The sequence below is a fragment of the Nipponia nippon genome, unplaced genomic scaffold (assembly GCF_047370975.1).
Source record: "Nipponia nippon isolate SJK-2023a ecotype South Korea unplaced genomic scaffold, ASM4737097v1 scaffold_34, whole genome shotgun sequence".
Classification (NCBI taxonomy): Eukaryota; Metazoa; Chordata; class Aves; order Pelecaniformes; family Threskiornithidae; genus Nipponia; species Nipponia nippon.
Window position 1 is genome coordinate 4,301,849 of NW_028262352.1, and position 15,871 is coordinate 4,317,719.

The 15,871-nt window shown below is 37.6% G+C and overlaps 1 protein-coding gene across 7 annotated transcripts in view; it reads right to left on the reverse strand.

The window, feature by feature from the left end:
• The window catches only part of LOC148054119 (tyrosine-protein kinase Fer-like), a 239,643-nt gene that overhangs the window by 65,400 nt on the left and 158,372 nt on the right, over window positions 1-15,871 (reverse strand). For all 7 annotated transcript variants that reach the window (XR_015707719.1, XR_015707718.1, XM_087770965.1 and 4 more), the window contains 3 exons: window positions 10,674-10,730; window positions 8,104-8,219; window positions 5,035-5,129 (listed from right to left, as the gene is read on the reverse strand). Coding sequence is in view for 5 of the 7 variants with exons in the window: in XM_087770965.1 (XP_087627091.1) it covers window positions 5,035-5,129; window positions 8,104-8,219; window positions 10,674-10,730 (268 nt within the window). In the remaining 2 variants the exon portion in view is untranslated. The remainder of the gene's footprint in view (window positions 1-5,034; window positions 5,130-8,103; window positions 8,220-10,673; window positions 10,731-15,871) is intronic.

Sequence of the window (15,871 nt, forward strand, 5' to 3'; positions counted from 1 at the left end):
ACACCTCAGGCCATCAAGGAAGAGATGCAACATATACATGGGCTCATCATCAAGGACTAGACTTGACCACGGACACTATTGCACAGGTTATCCATGAATGCGAAACATGCGCTGCAATCAAGCAAGCCAAGCGGTTCAAGCCTCTCTGGTATGGAGGACGGTGGCTGAAATATCAGTATGGGGAGGCCTGGCAGATTGATTATATCACACTCCCAGAAACCTGCCAAGGCAAGCGCCATGCGCTCACCATGGTTGAAGCAACCACCAGATGGCTGGAAACATACCCCGTGCCCCATGCCAACGCCCGGAACACTATCCTGGGCCTTGAAAAGCAAGGCCTATGGCGACATGGCACCCCAGAAAGAATCGAGTCAGACAACAGGACTCATTTCCAAAATAGCCTCATAGACACCTGGTCCAAAGAACATGGCATTGAGTGGGTATATCACATGCCCTATCACACACCAGCCTCCGGGAAAATCGAACGATACAATGGACTGTTAAAGACTACACTGAGAGCAATGGGTGGTGGGACATTCAAACACTGGGATACACATTTAGCAAAGGCCACCTGGTTAGCCAACACTAGGGGATCTGCCAATCGAGCTGGCTCTCCCCCATCAAGACTTTTATGTACTGCAGAGGGGGATAAAGTCCCTGTAGTGCATGTAAAAAATATGCTGGGGAAGACAGTCTGGGTTATTCTTGCCTCAGGCAAAGGCAAACCCATTTGTGGGATTGCTTTTGCTCAAGGACCTGGGTGCACATGATGAGGGAGGATGGGGAAGTCTGATGTGTACCTCAAGGGGATTTGATTTTGGGTGAAAATAGCCAATGAACTGAATTGTATGATGCTAATTGCTATATAATATTGTATATCATCACTTCTATGATTACTATATGCCATATCAACAGTATGCAGTAAGAATCACCCAGATTAATGAAGAATGAACTTTGAGGAAACCGAGCAAAGTGCAGCGGTGATGGAACCAGGACTGGCTTCAGCATGCAACAATCCAACACCGCACACCATCTCTCCTGCCCTGAAAGACTGTTATGATGGATGAAGCCCAAAGTCATGGACTGGATGAACTCAATAGGCATTTTAGAGGGATGGCCCATAGGCTAAGGGAATGATATCTGTGTATATATCTCAAAAGACTGGAAAAGTGGTGGTGATTAATTGGAATGTATTGGAAAGGGTAGGACCTGGGCATGACGTAGATGGTATAGAATAAGGGGTGGATATTGTTCTGGTTTCAGCTGGGATAGAGTTAATTTTCTTCTTAGTAGCTGGTACAGTGCTGTGTTCTGGATTTAGGATGAGAATAATGTTGATAACACACTGATGTGTTAGTTGTTGCTGAGCAGTGCTTACACTAGTCAAGGACTTCTCAGCTTCCCAAGCTCTGCCAGGTGCACAAGAAGCTGGGAGGGGGCACAGCCAGGACAGCTGATCCAGACTGGCCAAAGGGCTATGCCATACTGTATGACGGCATGCCCAGTATATAAACTGGGGGAGTTGGCTGGGAGGCAGTGATCGCTGCTCGTGGACTGGCTTGGCCTGTCAGTTGGCGGGTGGTGAGCAGGTGCATCACTTGTTTTTCCTGGGTTTTGTTTCTCTTTCTCTCTCTCTTGTTTTTTTCCTTTTCACTACATTATCATTATTATTATTATTATTATTATTATTATTATTATTATTATTATTATTATTATTATTATTATTATATTTTATTATTCATAAAATCATAGAATACCGGGGTGGAAGGGACCTCAAGGATCATCTGGTCCAACCTTTCTAGGCAAGAACACAGTCTAGACGAGATGGCCCAGCACCCTGTCCAGCTGTGTCTTAAACATGTTGTTGTTGTTGTTGTTGCTATTATTGTTGTTGCTGTTGTTGTTATTATTATTATTGTTATTATTATTATTATTATTATTAATAATAATAATTTCATTCATTAAACTGTTCTGATCTCGACCCATGAGTTTTCTCCCTTTTACCCTTCTGATTCTCTCCTCCATCCCACTGGGGTGGGAGGGTGCGCAAGCAGTTGTGTGGTGCTTAGTTGCCAGCTGGGGTTAAACCACGACATACATGTACTGAGGCTCTGCTTCCCAGGAAGTAGCTGGACATAGCCTGCTGATGGGAAATAGAGAATACATCTCCTTTGTTTTTGCTTTACTTCCCCACCCCCCCTTCTTCCCAGGCTCAACTTCACTCCTGACTCTTCTACCTCCTCCCCCACTGAGGAACTGGGGGGGAATGGGGATTTTGGTCACTTTGTCTCTGATGCTCTTTCCGCCTCACAGTATTCCCCTTCTCCAGCCTAGGGTCCCTCCCATGGGCTGCAGTTCTTCACGAACTTTTCCAGCATGGGTCCTTTCCTTGGGATACAGTCCTTCGGGAACAGACTGCTCCAGCATGGGTCCCACACAGGCTGCAGCTCCTGTCAGGAGCCTGCTCTAGCGTAGGCTCTCTGCTGGATGCAGCTTCCTTCAGAGCATATCCACCTGCTCCTGTGTGGGCTCCTCCATGTGCTTCAGTGAAGATATCTGCTCCATCATGGTCCTCCATGGGCTTCACTATGGTTTTCTCCACAGGCTGCAGGGGAAATCCCAGCTCCAGCACCTGGAGCATCTCTTCTCCCTCCTTCTTCACTGACCTTGGTGTCTGCAGGATTGTTTCTCTCACAGTTTTCCTCGCTCCTCTCTCTCACTGGTGCTGCACAGCATTTTTACCCTTTCTGAAATATGTTATTACAGAAGCGCCACCAGCATCGCTGATTGGCTCAGCTTTGGGCAGTGGCAGGTCCATTTTGGAGCCAGTTGAAACTGGCTCTGTCCATCATGGGGGCAGCTCCTGATGGGAAGCCACCCCTGCATCCTCCTGCTACCAAAACCTTGCCACATAAACACAATATATTTTTGTATATAACAATGGATGCACAGATGCTTAAGCATGCATTTTCCACTGTCTCTATTGTTTTCACTGATGACTTTATCCAAATGCATATTCTTTAATTCCATTTACATTTCGGACAATGGAAAAAAAACAAACAAAAAAGATTTCCTTTGCAGAGAGAGTTAATGACAGAGTAGCACTTGTCTACATAAAGTGCTAAGTTTCCAGAAAATTTTTAACACCTGAACAAAGTAAGAATCTGAATTGAAACCTGAAATGAAAAGCAGAGTAAGCCACTACTGAAACCCATGTCAAAGCAGGCTCAAAAAGACACAATAAGCACACAGTATACATGTATTTGGGAAATAAGAACTGTAGAAAAAGTGCAATTAAACAGAACAGTAAAAAAACTTAACACAGGGAATTCCACACTTTATGGAGCCGTTTCTAATGTTTTCTCAGAGAAGAAACTGTCATTTATTAATCACAAACTTTCACTGCTGTACACTTACAAAATACAATTCTAACTTAAACCATGCCATTTTTTGTCATGAAAAAGAATGTCAGAGTTAATCTGCTTAAACAGATTCAACTGTAAAGACATATAAGACAAAGCACAGATAAAGAAGATACTAAGAAAGCTGAGTGGTGAGTGAAAGTCAAAAAGGCCACCAACATTTTATTCTTCAAAGGGCAGCATTAAATATCATGCCAAAGCACTAATAATAATAATTTTAGATAATCTCATCCAAACTTGTCATTAGAGAACAGAAAGCTAGTATCAGAGTCACTGCTTTTCTGAACTGATCTGAGTGTTTTGTCTGTCTTTCCTCTGCCAACTTCTTCAGAGTTAACATCCTTATCTTTTCTAGCTGATTTGACCAGTCTCATGGTGTGCTAGCCAAGTTTTAACTGTCCAAAGAAGACAGAAAAGTGTGATGGTTTGAGCACAGTGTAATGTTACAGAGGGCAGGCAAGCATGGAAGTTATCTAGAGGACTTATAGCCCAGAAAAACATGATAGAATTAAGAAGTTACTTGCAAACCCAAAATCAGGAGACAGAAAATTTTTTGGATGGATTTGGACTGCAAACTGGGCATGAGAATCAGTGAAAGACTTCTGCTGATTCCTTCTCTAATTGTATTAGTATGTTTCAACAAGTTGCCCTAGACTATGAAAACCCTGAACCAGAATGATAAAGGTGTTAAAAGATGAGGTTTTATATTTATTAGCAGAGATGTCTAGAGAAGCTGATTACCAGTGTATGTCTTAAAACCTGTCTCAGGACAATGCTGTTAGTTTCCATTTTAATAGTCAATCACATGTACTAATATAGTAATCTAATATAATCTAATGGAATAAAGGCAGAAAATTCCAATAAGTCACAGATTTCATCAATGCACTTCTACTAAAGCTAGTTAGTACTCAGGAATTATAAACAGTCTAAATATTTACTAAGTGTTCATGAATTAAATGGTTCTTAAAACAGCTTGCAGTATAATTTTGAAGACAAATCTAGCAATATATAAAAGTGTTGCATATTATCCAATACCAGACGCTACCAAACCCACACATTTTCCAGCTTCTGAGAGAATCAGAGCAATAGTTGCCTGAATCCCATCAATTTGAAACTCTCTCCAATCGTTGATGAATAATATGAACTGAAGATTAAAAAATAAATCAGGAGCATCTGATTAACTGAATAATTTTGCTGAACAATGTCTTTTCATAAAGAGAAAACCCATATGAAAGATAATCCAAATTTGAGTTACTAAAATTGAAACACTACCCAGTCATTAAGTTTCTTTAAATACAAGTATAGCATTAACAATATCACCCTATTGTTAAAGGAAGTATTATTTAATATCTATTCAGGAGAAAAATGAAGATATGGCAGAGAGACATTGTAGCAAATTCTGCTCTTGAATGGTTACAGAAAAACTCACAACAGATTTGAATAGCTCACTCCACTCCTAAGCTGGTAGAAGCTAAGATCTCCAAAGATTTGCAACATGGGTGACTTTTTGAAATCAGTCATAAGAATGCAAATAAAGGCAAATAGAAAAAAAAATTTACACTATGGAAACAATACATAGGAACATATACTATGAGAAAAGAAAAAAAAATACCTGAAACAAGTTCCATAACAATATAAATAGGTTGTCGCTGTGTGCAAACTCCTATGAGTTTTACAATATTAGGATGATCATACTGTTTGAGTATTCTGCAAAACATACAGTAAATTTATTATATTAATAAACTTTATTGTATAAACTGATAAAGTACCATAGGAAAATATCTTAAACCCTTAATATTATTTTAATGGAACATATCATTACTGTTATCATTTAAAAAAATCAATATAACAGATCAATAGTCATTGTGTTTGAATGAGGGCACATCAACTCACTTATAAATCAAGACTGAATGCTATATTATTTTTATTATAATTCTACTATTTGTCTACATGACAAAAGAACTGAAAAATGGCCTGACAGATCTGTAGTTCCTCAAGAACCCTTGCAATTAAAGAACATTTCAGTGGTGGACCAATAACAGTTAGGTCAAAAAAGCCCGCACAGCACTTCCCTATACTTTCCTTCTGCACTATTCAAATGTATGCTCATTCCAATTTTACTTTAAGAGATTAATTTGTACAATAAATTTTAAAAGAATATAAAGACAACAATTTCAACTTTGGGAATTAAGCAAAAACATTTATGGCTTCTTACACAATGCTTTAATAAGAACATTTGCAATCTAAACCAGCATGCTATAATTTACAAGTATAATGAAAACCTAGGAAGAATTCTGGAGTGACATTACAATTTTTAAATGTTTCTTCTACTATTTGCTAACTTAAACCATGTCTTCTTTTTCTCTTTTTCATAAGAGAAAGAGTAAAATACTAACCTACTTGGTACATATATACTTAGACACAGCGCATTTATTTTTCTTTCATTATAAGACTGTTCTTCCAGTGGAAGGCTGCTTAGCAAATGAAGCATCTCTGCAGTAGCTGAGTTATGAGCCATTTAAAGATATTCAATAGCTATAATGGCTGATATTATTGATTTATATAATGTCTTATAGTTTTCCATATTGATTATACAAGTTTTTGAGTAAAAATGAAAATATATCAAGTTCCATAGCAAGAAGGGAGAAAGATAAACAATTTTAAAATTATCATCTCGATATACCTCTCTACCCTGAATGAAATTTATATACCCTGAAGATATTTATATACCCACATAATCAGCCTATATTCAGAATAATTAGCATATTGTGGTATGATTGTAATCTGAAAAATAGGTATGCAATCACATGCTGCCTGACACAGCACAGAATCTCTCTTCTGAAGTGACTTCTTCCCAAGAAAAAATTAGTAACTGAGGGTATATACTATAACCTGGCCAAATTTGATCAGGTCTATTAATCAAGCAGGTGAGAAGGCAGGATTTATGACTGGTATAATTCAACAGTTACAGTGCAACAGTGTAGTGCAACAAGGGGAAGTGCAAAGTCCTGCACCTGGGGAGGAACAACCTGTCCTGGTTTCAGCTGGGATAGAGATAATTTTCTTCCTAGTAGCTGGTATAGTGCTGTGTTTTGGATTTAGGATGAGAATAATGTTGATAACACACTGATGTGTTAGTTGCTGCTAAGTAGTGCTTACACTGGTCAAGGACTTTTCAGCTTCCCAGGCTCTGCCAGGTGCACAAGAAGCTGGGAGGGGGCACAGCCAGGACAGCTGACCCAGACTGGCCAAAGGGCTATTCCATATATTCTATATATATATTCCATATATTCCATATTCTATATAAACTGGGGGGAGTTGGCCGAGGGGCAGCGATCACTGCTCGGGAACTGGCTGGGCATTGGTCAGTGGGTGGTGAGCAACTGCATTGTGCATCACTTGTTTTGTAGATTCTTTTATCATTCTTATTCTTATTCTTATTATTTTCTCTTCCTCTGCTGTCCTATTAAACTGTCTTTATCTCAACCCATGGGTTTTACTTTTTTTTCCGATTCTCTCCGCCATCCCACTGGGGGAGGAGGGGGAGTGAGCGAGTGGCTGTGTGGTGCTTAGTTGCCAACTGGGGTTAAACCATGACACAACCCCATGCACTGATATATGCTGGGGGGTCACCCAGCTGGAAAGCAGCTCTGCAGAAAAGGAGGTGCCAGTTGGTGGACAAGTTCAACATGAGCCAGCAATCTGCCCTTGCAGCAATGAAGGCTAATGGTGTCCTGGGCTGAATTAGGCAAAGTACTGTCAGCAGGTTGAGGGAGGTGATCCTACCCCTCTACCCAGCACTGTTGAGGCCACACCTGGAGTCCTGTGTCCAGTTCTGGGCTCCCCAGTACAAGTGAGACATGGACATACTGGAGAGAGTCCAATAAAGGGCCACAAAGATGATTAAGGGACTGGAGCATCTCTCCTATGAGGAAAGACTGAGAGAGCTGGGACTGTTTAGCCTAGAGCAGAGAAGGCTCAGGGGGGAATCTCATCAGTGTATATAAATACATGAAGGGAGGATGCAAAGAGGACAGAGCCAAGCGCTTTTCAGTGGTGTCCAGTGACAGGACAAGTGGCAGTGGGCACTAACTGAAACACATGAGGTTCATCTGAACATCAGGAAACACTTTTTCACTGTGAGGGTGACTGAGCACTTTCCAGGGTTGTCCAGGGACATTGTGGAGTCTTCATCCTTGGAGATATTCAAAAGCCATCTGGACACAGTCCTGGGCAACCAGCTCTATGTGGCCCTGCTTGGACAAGATGAACCCCAGAGGACCCTTCCAACTGCAGCCATTCTGTTATTCTTTGATATAATCACATTTAAAGTAACAGTGTCTTTCAGTCTTTTTATCTGAATCCTTATGGCAAAACCCAGAAAAAGTTTTAAATTGAGGCATTTAAAATAAGAAAAATGTGTTTTATAGGCATAACTTGCTTTCTTGAAGAGTTGGTTTTGCCAAGTGCAGATGCTGCTGCATTCACACATTAAAAAAAAAAATGCTTATTTTTAGTTACTGGGACAACAGTTGTGGAACATATTGAGGGAGGAAAAAAAGTTTGAGAATGGCTTCTTCAAATTTTTTTGAAGGTCAGATTTTATAAATTCATCTAGTAATAAAACTTGAAAAAACACCACAGTGTAAATATATTTTTAAATTAAATTTAGAAAACCTACCTGGCTTCTGATAGAAATTTTATTTTCAGTTCCTGAGGAAGATCTTCTTTACAAGTTTTTACAGCCACAGGAGTCTTATCCTTTAATGTTCCTTTATATACCTCACCAAAATTACCCTGAAATCAGGAAAAAAAAATCATTCTAAGTAAACAAAGTCTTTGCCTTTTCATAAAAGAAAGCCAAAGTAAGGAGAATAGAATAATCTCCATCAGATGCATTTCTTACTTAAATTTCTTACTTAAATAAAAACAAAATGAAACTTATTTAGGACAGAAATTGAAGGAAGAAGGTGTCAGCCAAACCCTCCCCCCCAGAAAACAAAAACAAAACCTGAAGATCTCATTCTTTTAGATAAGCTTTGTATTTCCCAAAGAATAAATCAACTCCATTTTAAATTTGTCGGGTATATTTTCAGATGAAACCTCCTCCTGTTTGCTAGTATCTGGAGCTGCACGTGAGTTTAATAAACAGCAAAAATCTGCTGGAAATGTTTTCTTTTCTTTCCTCAGTAATGGAGATTTCTTTATACCATGCATTTGAATAATGTAGTGCCAAAGGAAGAAGATAGAGAAAAGGAGAAAAAAAAAATCATAGATGGAAAATAGCAATGCTATTTAGTTACAAGAATAGATATTCAGGTGCTTAAACACAAGCCTCTAGTAGTATCTGATAAACCTACATAGCTGGAAAGCACGGCAGAGGATCTTTAACAGCCATCTATCATTCTAGAATAGCACTTCTAGAGGCCAGGACACTACCTATGATATCTAAAATGGCACTAGATGCCCAAAGTTAAGTAGCTGAATCATTCCCCACATGCTTTTCCTCTAGCCTTCTGTTTAGAAGGACTTAATAGTGAAAACTGAAACTACCTTAAAGACCTTAAATACCTTAAAGTATTAAATACCTTAAAGTATTAAAAATTGGGTTTTCCCCCTTAATTTAAAATATTTAATTATCATTTTATATCTGCTCCTTTTATATAACTTTAATTTTGCAGGGCATTATAGAATTAAAGCAGAGTAAATAAATGGACCTGAGGTCTTTAGTAAAGCTTGCATCATCTTCTACATCAAACTTCCATGATTTTTATATTAATCTTTTCCAGGCTGCTCAAGATTTTATAATTCTTCAGATTTCTCATTTCTGGGGTAAATTATGACAGTTTATTTAACATTTTCTCATATAGAAGCTGATCATCCTGTCATACTTTGGTTTTGCTATTTTGTTTTCAAGATGGTTGCATAACAAGTTTATATAGAAGCCCAAGAAAGCTTTTTATTCTGTTTATTATTTTTTAAATACTTCTTAACCAGATTTCCTTTTATAATTACTTGTAAGCACTGAGTTTTCTTTATTGTTAAACATGCTTTGTGCCAAAAACATGCAATAAATACATAAATTCATTTTACTAAAGTAATCAATTTTCAGATAGATTACTTTAACTGTCTTTACTAATCAAGACATACATAGCTGTTTTTCGGAAGACAAACTTTTTTATTCCTGAATCATCTTTATTTTTGATACTTTTCTTGATAATTTTCTATTTAAGAATGTGAAACTGGCATAGTACCTGTATAGCATTTTACGTGGATACTCTCTAAAGGTAACTAATGCTTTTTGTCATCTTAAGCTGTTAAAGCGATTTTATCCTGGTAAACAGAATTTTATGACAGTATTTAATTGCCCATTTCTTGAACAGTTTATCGATTCTTATAGTGTGTCTCCTAATACTAAGCAACGAAGCTGGTGAAGGGTCTAGAGAACAAGTCTTATGAGGAGCGGCTGAGGGAGCTGGGATTGTTTAGTCTGGAGAAGAGGAGGCTCAGGAGAGACCTTATTGCTCTCTACAACTACCTGAAAGGAGGTTGTAGCAAGGTGGGGGTCGGTCTCTTCTCCCAGGTAACAAGTGATAGGACTAGAGGAAACGGCCTCAAGTTGTGCCAGGGCAGGTTTAGGTTAGATATTAGGAAAAACTTCTTCACTGAAAGGGTTGTCAGGCATTGGAACAGGCTGCCCAGGGAAGTGGTTGAGTCTCCATCCCTGGAGGTATTGAAAAGACGTGCAGATGTGGTGCTGAGGGACATGATTTAGTGGTGGACTGGCAGTGCTGGGTTAATGGTTGGACTTGATGATCTTAAAGGTCTTTTCCAGACTAAACGATTTTATGATTCCATGAACAAGTGTTGATTAAATCATCTTATTGCATCAGATTTTTTATTTATATAAAACTTTCCTATTTTGCAACAATATTATTCTTTTGTAAAATTGCACAAACAGCCACATAATGTTTTATAGAAACCCACTTTTCTTAAAAGCCTTCCAAATAAGAAAAATAAGTATGCTAGAGTTAAACATTTTCAGTACTCAGACACATTCCATCATTTCCCAGTAAATGTGATTTACATTTATTTAAAGCACAATGTTGTGTTTTGTATTAAATTAAAAGAATTGGTATAAAATTGCATGCCACAGTAATTTAATAGATAAGGCAAATAAATAGGAAATGTACAGACTTCATGATTACTATAGACCTATTTAAATGTTATTTAGCTCACTTGATAACTTACTTTGCCCAGTAATTCTCCCAGTGTGACATCTTCATGACTGAGAGCCCATTTCTTGTCCTAGGGAAAGGAAAGGAAAGAAAAATTTTCAGTATGGTACTTTCAATAAAATAAATTTCAGCCAGTAGAAACATACCTAAAGAAGGATTTTATTCAGATTACTCAATCAATAGCATGCTAGGAAGTTATAAATTCAAGAGTTTGCAAAACATGTTTTAGAAATCTCGCTATACAATAAGATATTGAAATATACTATACAATAAATTTCTATCAGAAGATTATGCCTACAACAGTATATGCTTTTTACACACAAGCTCTGGAAAGGGTATCTAGCACTCTGTTTAAAAAAAAGACAAGTAAAAATCAGCAAGGACAACTTCATTTTAGAATGCAAAATAACATATTGCTAGATTAAAAAAAAATTTTTGTCCTCAGTGTACTGAAAAAGCCCCCAATTTTCCTATTATGAATAAGACACATATTTGCATCTCTTAAACCTTCTGTGGTAGTCTGATATATTACAGGAAACTACTTGAAAAAGATAACATAACAAGAGATGATTACAGTATCTTTTTTGAGTGCTGATGACCAATACCACAAATATTCTACAACAACCCAAAGACACATTGAAAACAATTATAAGCTTTTTGCTACACAGACCTATTTAATAAATATTTAATAAAAAAGTTAGAGTAGGATATTTTAAATCTAACCCATATAATGAAACAACTGTTTAATATTGTACATTTTTAATAGTCTGTTATCACCTCATCTACTACCTACCTCGCAAGCATGATTATCACCTGTCATGTTATTGGTAAGGTCCTAATTATATTTCAAGCAATCTCTATTACTAATTGTGGTGCTATTAAACAGTTTTGTACCAGCATGAATTAAAAATATGAGAGACTTTTAGCAAATGGTAAGAGGAGATGGAAACATTTTATTTCAAGGAATAACCATTTTCCGAAGTGTTTATAGTTTTTTGGACTTTATTTTCCCATTTGCTTTCAGGGTGAAAAACAATAGTGAGCGAAATATTGCCACCATTTTACTTACTAGATACAAAGATATAAATATAAAAAAACAAATTTTGCAACTGAAAGACTGGAATAGGAGAATCTGTGTTAAGGCATTATATTGGTAAAAGTTTTTAGAATGATACAATATTTTTCAAGTGCTTTTTTTTTTTTTGCCTTACATTATTAAATACATTTAAGTTTATCCTGAACAAAGTCTGTTTCATTTTGATTTAGATATTTTCATTTCTACTAATATATTTATCAAACTTTTCCACTTAGGTATTAAAGCTAACAGCTGTTTGCGGTATTGCTAAGGTCACTGCCTTTGGAATCCTGTAATTGGTACTTGCTTTCCAAGTGAACCACAGTATGTGATAATCATTACATTAGACAACAACACATATATGGTTTTTATCATAGGTCAAATTTTAACTCACTATTGTTAATAAATTTACAGTGTGAAATGATCTCAAAAACAAAATAAAAAGCATGTGCTGCCCCATTACACTCTCCCTCAAGCATAATTTACCAGGTTGAATGAAACTGAAAAAATCATTGTGGATGAATACAAATACCTGTAACAAATACAGAATGTAAGTATATTTTCAGATACAGCAGGTAGGAAATATTCTACTCTATATACTTACAATATTTCTGAATAAGTGTAATGTATGAACTCTTCTGTTGAAATAAGAGACTCACTAGACATTACAGTAGAAGAAGAATGCAGACAGAATATCTATAATTTTAAAAAGTGCTAGAGAAAAATCACATTTAAAGTAACTTACTGTGGGCTACTAGAACATTTAAACTGTACTTGTGGGGAAAAACTAGAACTCAGTGATTTTTCCAGATTGTTTTTGTAAGGAGTGTGTCCTGACTTGAATCTGGCTGACCTGCAATCCTTTTCCCTGACAACTAAAACACACAAAGACTGAGTTGCTTCAGCAGTTTTAGGAGCCATTTTTAGTAGGCTGTCCCATTTACATTGCATATAAAGCCTACCAGCTGTGCATTGCTGTCCACTGGACCTGTTAGGTGCAAGTGTGCTTCAAACTCTCGATTTCTGTTTCTGGTCCCTGGTCTCCTATTCTGCTCTGATTTCCCTGCCTGACACCCTGATGTGAACAGCCATAAAGATGGCCTAGTTAGAAGGGGAAAATTACTGAGCAGAAGAAAATTGCTGAAAAATACTGATAGAGAAAATGCCTGCTAGCCTGGGAACTAGGCCTGTGAACCAGAAGCTTCCTTGAAAAGTGCAGCTGGCGTCTTTGAAGTGCAGCTGGGTACTTAGAAACTGGAGACATCCTGAGATACCATCGATAAGTACAAAACCAAGGAACTATAACAGTAACTTATCATCTGAAAAGGTGAAAAATAGTCTGGGAAAAGGGGAAAACATCCTAAGAAAGTAAGAATCAGTAACTGCCATAGGCTGTTCTAACTGCGAGAACAGGAAATGAGTCTGGAGAAATAAAAGTGGTTTGAAAGAGCAGAAAACATCTATTTGCTGTCCCAGGTGAAAAATAGAAATTAACAGCATCTATTGGCTGCTCGAAGTGGTGGTGTCCTATGCCCTCTTATGTCTCTATGTTATAAAAAGGACTTAATTTTTATCCAAAACAGAGCCTCTCCCTCTGAGAACTTTCCATGCTGCCCATACTTTTCCTAAACAGGTTGAATTTTGCACAAACTTTCTATGAGATCTTGGATCCTTACCAAGGATGCCTGGCTGATTCCAAGATCCATGATGCAGATCATCTTTGAAGTGAGACTGTCTTTTATCTTACTGGTCCCCCTCTGGGATCAGTTTGTCCTTCCCTCTGGAATGGCTTGGCCCCTTCTGAAATGTGTCTAATTCGCTTAATATATCCATGTAAGTAATCTGTCATAAGTATATCTGCTGTTATACTGTTGATAAGTTTGCTTCACTAATGATAAGTTTGTAGTAACCTGTAATAGTATATACCTACTTGGTTGCTGCTGTTATTGGTTGTTGCTATAATGGTGATTGTTGCTATACTATTGATTCTATTATTGATTGCTGCCATACTATTGATTGATACTATATTATTCATTGCTGACAGTAATTTATAATAGCTTGATATATATAGAGAGAGCACAAGTTTTATGAGGCTAGAGCATAAGTCTTATGAGGAGCGGCTGAGGGAGCTGGGGTTGTTTAGTCTGGAGAAAAGGAGGCTGAGGGGAGACCTTATCGCTCCCTACAACTACCTGAAAGGAGGTTGTGGCGAGGTGGGGGTCAGTCTCTTCTCCCAAGTAACAAGTGATAGGGCAAAAGGAAACGGCCTCAAGTTGCGCCAGGGCAGATTTAGGTTGGATATTAGGAAAAACTTCTTAACTGAAAGGGTAGTCAGGCACTGGAACAGGCTGCCCAGGGAAGTGGTTTAGTCCCCATCCCTGGAGGTATTTAAAAGACGTGTAGATGTGGTGCTTAGGGACATGGTTTAGTGGTGGACTGGCAGTGTTAGGTTAACAGTTGGACTTGATGACCTTAAGGGTCTTTTCCAACCTGAATGATTCTATGATTCTATGATTCTATATTAGCTTTATTAATCATAGGTATACTTGTAGTGGTGATTTTTGTGGTAGTATACTTGCTAGTGGGGAATTGTATGGTATTTGTGGTAATCTAATAAATTAGAGAAATTTAGAGGATAAAAGCCTCTGTGTCCTTGTGTATTATGGAATCTCACGAACCCACGGTCACGATCTCTACGCACACGCAGGCCAGGTAACCCTTTAGGTTGTGACACACCCTAGGTCTGATCGGTACCAATATAATCTGTCTTGTGATAGTCTCCTCTGTTTCCTCAAATCAGACTTGCCACTGATAACTACCACCTCTCTCACCCCATGGATGGAGCTTTTCCTGAACAACTATTTTTTTTCCCTGAATGCCAAAGAGGGGGGAGAAGTTTTAGAAGGAGAAACCTAGTTGCAATCCCTATAAGAAAGTATGATACATTTCATTATTAGTGATACTGCAGCCATTTTAGAAAAAGTTGCATCAATTCTATTTGTAACAGGTCTTTGAAAGAAAGCATGAATGAACATCCAATGATTTAAAATGATTTAAAATCAACATCAATCAATATCAAATGATTTAAAAAAAAGTAAGAATTGCGTTTATCCCACAATAAACTGTTCAGATAACTGTGATTATTTCAGATAAATTAAATACTGAAAATAAGAAATTCAACTTTGTCATTAGCATGCCACAGAAAGATTTTAGTAACATACAAAATTACACACGGACATAGTGCTCCCCATATACATAAACCAAATAAAGCTTCAGTAGCTCAAGCCCAGCCTGCAATTCTATGGAATTACTGAGGAAGTTCCCCTGATTCCTATGATGGGGACGAGAAGCTAGCCACTATTTTCACATCTACACCTTTGGCTCAGTGATTCACAACCTACTCCACTAAGAAAGCAATCTTTTTACTGCCAGTTACTGCAGTTAGTCCTTTAGCTCAAATAGGGGCAGCCTGGACTGCAAAGGAAAATTTCATGGAATCTCAAAGGGAACTGAACATTTAATATCTTGTACATCCTGTGCCAAGCAGCTCTGAGAGCTGAGCCCAAAATTCAGAAGTTGTTTTTTTTTTAATTTCCAAATGAAGCAACTCAAAAAACAGAACAGAGCATTCAGTATATGAGTTGATCTAGTACATGAATCAATTTATTTATTCTTCCACAAATAATAAATTTCACTGCTTTGTGGTATAGAGAAAGACATAGTTATTATACTGCTTGCAGATATCTAGGTAGTTGATGGAAAAATACTTGGTAGTCTTGAAAGTGGAATGTTAGCATGAGTTGTTACTTGTCTGACAGCCTGTATTCATTACACTGAAGGAACTGTGCTCTATTCCAAGAACCGTACACATGTATACAGCTGTATTGTGCTCACGCTGTGAGCTGTTGTAACTAATGGTTTTTCATTTCTGAGATGATTGGCAACAAAATCTTTTGCAAATGCCTGTTCAGTTACTTATATTTCAGAGAAATATATGTTCTCAAAACATCCAGTTTTCATTTAGGATTGTGCACTGATACACTAAACCCACTTTTTATTTTAGCATATGTTCAAACCATACTCATAATCATCTTGCTACAAATAAAGACGTGCTGGAGAAGGTCTTCAGTTTAGGC